Source organism: Brassica oleracea, chromosome C2 (genome assembly GCF_000695525.1).
Source record: "Brassica oleracea var. oleracea cultivar TO1000 chromosome C2, BOL, whole genome shotgun sequence".
NCBI lineage: Eukaryota > Viridiplantae > Streptophyta > Magnoliopsida > Brassicales > Brassicaceae > Brassica > Brassica oleracea.
In genome coordinates this window covers 30,361,355-30,370,610 of record NC_027749.1, presented here as the reverse complement: position 1 = coordinate 30,370,610, position 9,256 = coordinate 30,361,355, and the positions used below count along the sequence as shown (strand labels likewise).

At 36.8% G+C, this 9,256-nt stretch overlaps 1 protein-coding gene and 1 pseudogene across 1 annotated transcript; one reads left to right on the top strand and one right to left on the bottom strand.

The window, feature by feature from the left end:
• Positions 1 to 220: 220 nt before the first annotated feature.
• Positions 221 to 2,309, top strand: LOC106321237 (annotated as a pseudogene).
• A 91-nt stretch (positions 2,310 to 2,400) lies between these two features.
• On the bottom strand, positions 2,401 to 3,774 carry LOC106321247 (autophagy-related protein 8a-like). Its single transcript, XM_013759555.1, has 6 exons — positions 3,664 to 3,774; positions 3,487 to 3,540; positions 3,164 to 3,219; positions 3,043 to 3,095; positions 2,784 to 2,902; positions 2,401 to 2,686 (listed from the first exon to the last, which is right to left on the bottom strand). The coding sequence occupies exons 2-6, from the start codon at positions 3,521 to 3,523 to the stop codon at positions 2,571 to 2,573; spliced, it is 381 nt and encodes a 126-aa protein (XP_013615009.1). The 5' UTR covers positions 3,524 to 3,540; positions 3,664 to 3,774; the 3' UTR covers positions 2,401 to 2,570.
• Positions 3,775 to 9,256: the final 5,482 nt, after the last annotated feature.

The following is a 9,256-nucleotide window of genomic DNA, read 5'->3' as shown; positions in this document are numbered from 1 at the left end:
TCTAGCGCCAAACTGTGGAAACCGAAATTCACACCGTCGATTTTTGTTAACGGAGGAAAGCAAAGAAAACCCTACTTTCTTTGAGGTCCGGATTTTTTGTGAGAGCCGACGACAAGTGACCAAATATATGCTGAAAATATGAAAGATAACAAAAAGAATTTAAAAAACAATAGATCTTTATTTGGAATTTGCATATGAGCGTTCCAGAGACAAAAGCATACATGAAACTTGTCTGGAAACGGGAGTACAAAGGAAATTGTATAACACAAACAGTAAAACGAGACTAAGCTTGCTAGCATTACTACCTATGTGGAGAAAAACTTATGTGGCCGCAACTCTCTTGGCAATAGACGAAAAAGACGAAAAAAGGTTTAAAAGATTTCGAACTGGACCTTATGAAAGGCTGCCTACGTACCCCTTTCGAGGATCAAGCCGAACGTAGTTCAATTAAGAGAGTGGAACAAGAGATCGAACTGCATGGGCGAGTTCGTTTAGTAATCGAGTGCCAGTCATAGAAACCAAACTTGGCAAGAAATAAGCCTAAAGTTTCTAAGTGCGGAGAGTTCTAGAGTCTCAAAGCATCGTCCTTCTGCTCATTGCTTTAGCCCCTCTTATATATGTCTTCAAGGTCGGTCGCCCTTTTCTTTTTTTATCTTTGGGCCCAAATTTATCTCTTTGCGGAAATGTTCCAATTTTCCTCGTCTTTGTAATTATTCATTGAAACTTGACATTATTTTCTCCTGCAAATAAAAGATAGACCATCATAGTAGTCTTGGAAGAACTCTACAGTATCGCAACTCCATTCCGTGATGCTAGAGAATGCTTCACCTCTTGAGATTATGGATAAAGCCCTCGAGACATTCGGGAACCATATTGCCATCGCAATTAGGTAGATATTACATTTTCAGATTGGTCCCATGATATGATTATGATTAATCTGATTCTTTTGTTTTCTTGTGTTTGCAGAAGATGTTGCTCTAATTGAGTATGCGCATTTAACTGGGAGACCATACAGAGTGTTTAGCTTGGATACAGGGAGTTTGAACCCTGAGACTTATCGGTTTTTCGATGAGGTGGAGAGACACTATGGGATAAGGATTGAGTTTATGTTTCCTGACTCTGTCGAGGTTCAAGGTTTGGTTAGGAACAAGGGTTTGTTCTGTTTCTATGAGGATGGTCATCAAGAGTGTTGCCGTGTTCGAAAGGTGAGACCTTTGAGGCGTGGGTTTAAGAGCTTGGATCACTGGTCAGAGGAAAGATCAGTCTCCGGGGACATGGTCTGAGATTCCCGTTGTTCAGGTTGATCCGGTTTTCCAAGGTTTGGATGGTGGAGCTGGTAGTTTGGTGAAGTGGAATCCGGTTGCTAATGTTGAAAGGAACCATCTGTGGAGTTTCTTGAGGGCTATGGACGTTCCGGTTAACACATTGCACGCGGTTTGTTTCCATCGGCTGTGAGCCGTGCACGAGAGCGGTTTTACCGGGATAGCACGAGAGCGGTTTTACCGGGACAACACGAGAGAGAAGGGAGATGGTGGTGGGAAGATGCTAAGGCGAAAGAGTGTTGACTTCACAAAGGGAACATCAAGGAGGATGCTAAGGGTAACAATTTAAATGGCGAATCGAAAGCCGTAGTTGCAGATATCTTTGAGAGTGAGAGTCTTGCGACTTTGAGCAGACAAGGAGTTGAGAATCTGATGAAGTTGGAGAACAGAAAGGAGCCATGGATTGTTGTGCTGTATGCTCCTTGGTGTCCCTTTTTTCAAGCCATGGAAGCATCGTATGCTGAGTTGGCTGATAAGTTAGCTAGAAGTGGAGTCAAGGTTGTGAAGTTCATAGCTGATGGGGACCAGAAGGAGTTTGCTAAGCAGGAGTTACAGCTCGGTAGCTTCCCCACCATACTTGTCTTCCCCAAGAACTCTTCAAGACCGATCAAGTATCCATCTGAGAAGAGAGACGTTGATTCTTTGACCTCGTTCTTTAATCTTGTTCGGTAGATCAACAGCCAAACCAGTCTGACATTTCCATGAGAAAGAGAGATCAAATAAGAACCTTCTCATCTCGTTCCTGGTTGCTATAACAGATGGAAGTTAGTGTTTGAAGAACACTTCATAACTTTAGAGATCCACTCTGCAACAAAGCTTGAGTTTTTGTACTACAGTGAAGATTTTTCAATGTTAACTTGTGGTTATTAGTGAAATTAAGCTCTTGTTTCTTCACATTGATGTCGAATTATCCTCAATTACAAAGAAGTTGGGATTTTAAGAATCAGAACCAGAGTACATACCACTCTCTCTCAAATCATTTGTGATTTCTACTCAGTTATCATGAAGTGTAACTAACAGAGATGACCATAGAGAGCACTAGTGAGTCAAGATAGGAGAATGAAACAGAGGAAACAAAAGCAATGTAAACAGAGTCTCAAATTAACTGAAGATAGAATATTTGTTCAAATCCAGTGAGAACGAGGTTCAGAAGATAAAACCACAGAAAGAAAAATACATTATCAGAGCGAAAGAAGCTAGAGGGGAAAACGAATGTACAATAAGAGCATCACAGAGAAGATCAAAGTGTCATGGCAGAGAAATATTAGCAGAGGCAGATCCAAACGTGTTCTCTCCACTGTATGTCATGTAGAGAAACCCATCTTCGTCTTTGTGTTCTTCATAGATTGCAGACATCAATGCAGCTGTTCATAAGAACAAGAAAAAGAGAGACCACGTCAAGACAGGAAGGATACAAGTTGAAGATTCAGAAAGTATTGAGAAGTCTCAATCTTTAATTACCAGTTGGAGGTAACGTGTTCTTGACAAAGACAAAGATTGCTTTCTCGGCTCCAAGCTTGATTCTTTTGCGCACAACGTACACAAATTGCCCAACGGTTAGATCAGCTGGCACAAGATACCTAAGGGAAGAAACAAAATCAAGTTTAAACTTCACTACGGAACTCGCTTTAAACTCATCATCAACCAAGAAACAAGATTGAGAATCAATACAGCTTTTCAAGCTGAGAATCAATAATCAATATGTAACATATGTACTCACTTCTTCTTGTCAATGTCAGGAACATCACTCTGTCCAGCTTTCTCCACAATCACCTGTATTCAGTTTCTAATCAGAACAAATATGTACTTGAAAGAACTAATCAAAGTTCAAGGAAACATACAGGAACTCTGTCTTGGTACTTCTCTCTGATACGAGTAGATTCAGCCATTCTCACCTCTGAGAGAAACAAAACCATAAGTTAACCAATCACATAAAATCCTTAAGAATCGAAATCGATTATATATCAAACACAAGCGTAGAAACGAGCATCAAAGATCAAATCAGAACCATATTCAAAAGTTATATAAGCTAATCCAAAATTGAGTTTCATTATAACAAAGATCAGAATCATACCACAATCTAAACAATTAAACCGATAGAATCAAACAAGAACAATAAACGCTTAACGATCAAGCAAGAGAGAGGAGAAACAACGGAACTTACCCAGAGGGTTAGAAAGCTTGAAGGAGTTTTTTGCCATGGCGATTCGATCAGTATCTGCGATTATTAACGAAAGAATTAAAAAACAAAAAAAAAAACAAATCTTTATCCTTTTTGGCGAAATCGAGATGGAACCCAGAATTTGTAATTGATAGAACAGAGGCGAAATCAAAGATATACCTAAAGAAGAAGAAGCGAATCGATGATCGAGACAAACTAGGGTTCGGTGATCAAAGCCTGAAGGAAGAGAATATTTAAAGAATGTATTTAGGGTTTAGTGATTGTTTCCTACACGGCACCCTAACTTTGGATTTTACTATTTATTTTTATTTTTAATTATCTTGTAACGACGCTGTCTTACGTCAGCACAAGTATTATGGTCGGCGTTTGTTGGGCGGGCCTTTATATGGATCCTTGCTGGGCGTTTTGGATCTTACTCTAATCACGAATTACTTTTTTGAAAGATGGTTTTCAACATTTTTATGAATCAATGGCTCAAGTGCCCCTGCCCGAAAAAAATTATTCTCAAATATTCCTGCTCGAAAACTGAATTAAATAAAGAGAAAATGACTAGGATAGCAATAAAAAAGTTTTTGTCAGCCTCTAACAATAAAAATGACTAAAATAGCACTTAATGTTTTATCAAAAGAGATAAATATACATTTATACCCCAATGATAAATTAATTTAGACATTAGGGTTTAGAGTTAAGGGGTGGGGTTTAAGATTTAGGATTTAGGATTTAGGGTTTAGGGTTTAGAGTTTAGGTTTTAGGGTTTAGAGTTGGGGAGTGGAGTTTTAGAATACGATTTCAAATTCTGAAAAATAAAAAAAAATTAATTTTTTCAAAAGATAAAATACTATTTTTGCCATTTTAGTTTTTAGGGCTATTTTTGTGACATAAACTTAAAAATATGCTATTTTGGAGATTTTCCCTTAACTTAAAATTTAAATAATTTTGAAAAAATAACAAAAGACCACGAAACCAAAAGAAATTTAATAACAAAAGACCACGAAACCAAAAGAAACTCAAAATTTTGGATAATTACAACCCAACCAGAGGTATTTTGCGGACCATCCAGATCCGACTCATAAAATCCGGATCTCTAGTGTTCATAACTTTAGAAAAAATACTATAACTTGGTGTAACTATAAAACTTGGGGTAAATGTAACCGTAATCTATGTTGAACTAAGTCGCACTTTTAGTAACTATACAACTTAGTAAAAGTTCAACTAATTTTGATTGTATCTTTTCCATTTGCAATAGGTTCTTTTTTAGATACAGTGTTGTTATTGATATATTTATTGAAGTTAAAATGAATAAAAACTATAGAGACATTACATTATGTGAAATGTATTTTACATAAACTTAGCAAAAGTAGATAAAAGTACATGTCATAACTTATAAACACACCACTAATCTTCAATTGGCCAGTTGCAAGCGGTCAAATGAATTACATTGCAGAAGTCCCACGCTGCACATTGCCAGAAACAATGATCGCATTTCCATCGTGTTCTTGATCCATCTATGGAGGCTACAAACACTGGTTCTATTATTGTGGAGCACCAGCAATCATATGAGACGTTGCGATCTATTCTTCCCAATAGAGACATAAACATCTCAGGTTTATTGTAACCCCAATGGCCAGAGAGTGCCCAACTAGTGATCATGTGATACATCTGATCAACATATTCACGAGTAAAAGCAGGATAGTTGTGAACCAATCCTCTATGATCAACGCTAAAAGCCAAGTTCATCATACCATCGACATAATTTGGCCAACATTCATCATCTATCACCAACAAGATGAATTTTTTCCCTTCCTTCATCAAGTAAATGGAGTATTCATACATACCTCGCAAGTAAATGGCCTCTGGATTACCGAGTTGGTAGCACCTAAGCTTGAATGTTCTAACAGCATTGACCCCATCTGTCCAGTCATTCAAGAAAATGAGATCGGCAGATTTGTAAAAGTGATCTACTCTGCCAACTGCGTTAAACCCGGAGAAAGCAACTCTTGCACTGCCAAAGTCCCGGATACTGGTTGTTGCTACCTTGGAGAGAATCTTGTGAAGCATGGAAGGAGGGAGAGAAGCCAAGTTGAAGTTCGCCATGGAGAGATATTTGTTTTCTCTAGTAAATGGTGAGATATTTGTTTTCTCAAGTAAGGGTACTTGAACAAGTAAATCGAGAGATATTCGCTATATTTATTTGGAGAAGGTGATAATGATCCTCTAACCCAGCTACAAACAGTAGACGCCTCGAGAAGACACGAGTTCAAAAGACACGACTTCAGAAGACACAACTTCTCACTGCAACAGTCTCGTGCCTTGGAATTGAAACTTTGTATAACTTTAATTGATAAAAATATATAACTTTGTATAAGTAAGTGAAATAACTTATTTAGATTGTATAAAATCATGAAACTAAGAAAAAATTTAACGATTAAGATAGTCTAAATATACGAAACTATGTAAAAGTGTAAGAAATTTACATATTATATTGTTATATTTTTGCAAGAAATGATAGGAACAAGCAGTTTCGGAGATAGAATTCTACAATCTTCATTTGACGTGACACGAGTTCATCATTACACTTGCATTTATAGTAATTTTAATGAAAATGGTAATATTCAGTAATTTTAATTTCTGTAATTTAATGATTTATTACTTCAACTATACAAGTTGTAACTCTTCCATTTAAGAGTGACCCGATTTGATAGACGGCTCCAGATTTGATAGACGGCTTTGATTTATTACCTCCATACAAATTTGCACGATTTTCACGGCAACAGTCGCATGCCTTGGATTTGAAACTGTGTATAACTTTAATTGATAAAAATATATAACTTTGTATAAGTAAGTGAAATTAAAAGTTTACATTGTCTAAATATATGAAACAAAAAAAAATTTAACCATTTAGATAGTGTAAATATATGAAACAACAAGCAGTATCAGAGATAATATTCTACAATCTTCATTTGACGTGACACGAGTTCATCATTACACTTGCATTTAAACCGCCACAACACTAAACCGTCTACAAGCATCATTACATTTGCATTTAAACTCCACTATGAAAGTTAAAACGACTCCTTCACTACGGATAGAACATTTCTCTGCAAAATTCACCAAAAAATATTCATCATCTCTCAACAAACAATATGACACACTGCAATAGGCTTTCTGAAGTTTCTTATAACGAGGAGATCGCGTCTTGGCGTTTCAGAGTCAAAATACACCGGATCTACCCTTTCTATTCCTATGTTACCGGCAGCGGACCACACTGGACTTATATCCTAGCAGATGAAGATGTAAGTGCTAAATCATTGTCTCTCAAGTTTCTAATATCATGCAACAATGAAAAATAAAAACTTGATCCTTGAATTTTATCTATGCAGGGAACCAAGATGGAGATGACCATCTATGGAAGATTTGAAGATAGGTTTAGAGGCCTAGAGAAGCAAGAGGAAAATGGGTGGAAATCTTTCGGGTAGATGTTCACCGTGCCTATCTAGGTTTCCAGGCAAAAAATCTTGGTTCACACTACATGCTACGCGCCATACGTAAGTCCACATCATCGATCCTCTGAACAATCGGCTTTACATGGACTTCAAGAACATCCATGAAATCCCTCACATGAACCACAGGGACCGAAACTATCCCACATGTATGAATGCTAACTACCAAAATTAAAATATATTTCAGATATTTAGATGTAAGTAACAGAAGCGAAAATACTTGTCTGATAGATACAATGGGAGTGGTCTTCAACACGGAATCCCATTTCGATGACCCTGCAAGCCCAAAGATGGTGTTTTACATAAGGGACAACATGTAAGTAGAAAGTAACATATGATCAAAGCAAAATTTATACAATAGTGTAATTGACACACCTTGTTTTATTCATAATAGTGAGAGTCGGATAAAGTGTGTGGCAACTGGCGATCATGCTTATGCCTTCCGGGATGGTTTTGAAAACATGAGAGGTCGTGGATAGGTGATTGTGGTCCTTAAGATCTGGAGGGTCTGGAGTTTTTCAGTAAGTGTAGTTTATATGTTTAGTTTTAAATGTAATAGTTGAGTAAAATGTTTACTAAACTCATTTATGCAGGTTATTTTGGTTCTCTTGAGCTATGGCTTGAGACCGAGGGTGGATTATCTGATTTCAGGTTCAATCCTCATTTTCCGGAGGTTGAGGAGTTCATACAATCAGTCAATAACAGTGACCCTTATATTCGGAGGCACGGGGCTATAGGGCCTTTGTAAGGTTTTGCCTTATGTATTAACGTTTCTGAAACTTGTTAGTGTGTGCTGAAACTTGGTTTGTGATGTTGAATGCTCTTATTTTATGTTGGGTTTGTGCTTATGTGTCTTAAAACTGGTTTTGTTAGCTTTTGTAAGTATCCAACTGTGTAAAATCTCGGAAAAATTGAAGTTACCATGAAGTTCGTGTTCGTATAAGTAGGTCAGATTTTGTGTTAGTTTCACTTTCTCAGCTGCCCAACATCGTAAACATTAAAGAAACTTTTTCAATTGACCAAACTTCGTAGTAGTCCAACTTCGCATAACTTAGGAGAAACTAACGAAAAACTTAGAACCTTTCTTGAGTAAAACATTTCCTAAACTCATTTATACAGGTTGTGTTAAAACTTTTATGTTAAATGTTGCTGAAACTTTATGCTTTTAACTTTTTCAATTTTCCAACTTTGTAAAAATCAAACAAACTAGAAGTTCTTGTTTGTACAAACAGGTCAAATTTTGTGTTAGTTTCACTTTCTCAATTGTCCAACATCGTAAAAGTTAGAGAAACTTTTTCAATAGATCAAACTTCATAATCGTTCAACTTCGCATAACTTAGGTGAAACATACGAAAACCTTAGAAAAAACAGAAAGTTTAACTTCGTCATAGCTTTAGGAATTACTTGTACATCAAAATTCCTACAACTACAACGACACCGAGACCACAATAAGACAACCTCCTTACATTATTTTGGGACCACTCGTTATTGTTGCTTTGAGTACTTAAACTTCTTCTTCTAGCATTCGAACTTGGTAGTACAACTGTTGTATCTCATCAGTGAAAGCTTCATCAACCCATTTGAAGATGTGATTGTCGTTCTCAAGCTACAACATTTTGTTCAAAAAAATTAAACGCACAACTGTTCAAAAAATATAAAGGTACAACTTCAGTTAAAAAGCCTTCAATAGCTAAGGCCACACGAACGTACCTTCCTTTGAGCCGCATAGCGACACCGATAATACCGGCGATATGGATTTAGATTGGTTTCGGAGATGAGCTCCTTGATGCGCTCCCCGCACCAACACTTAATAGGTATTCCCGAAGTTCTTACTCGTATCCGACCACCGGTCGTGGAAGACGATGAATCGGACATTTGTTCTTGGGAGAGAGAATGAAATGAAAGTTGAGAGATAAATGGAGAAGAGAGAGAAATGGGAAGATGAAAATGAGGAAAAACCCAAAAATGAATTTTAATACTTCGCTTAAACGATTTTGGGGTCTGCGGAAAAATTGGGAAAATTAGAAGTTCAAAAAAGCTGGTGGGCGGAAAAATTTATCCTAAGATTTTCGTGATAGAAGTTTCACCAAGTTTGTAGTTTTACATAAAACATCAAAGTTGTACTTTTAATTTTTTTTTCATTTATCTTAGTTTTACTCTACTTGAATGACTGATTTCCTGGTTATACCAATTATGTTTTGTTTCCTAGATTCATTTATAATATGAACATAAACTTGATTCCAGGCCATAGT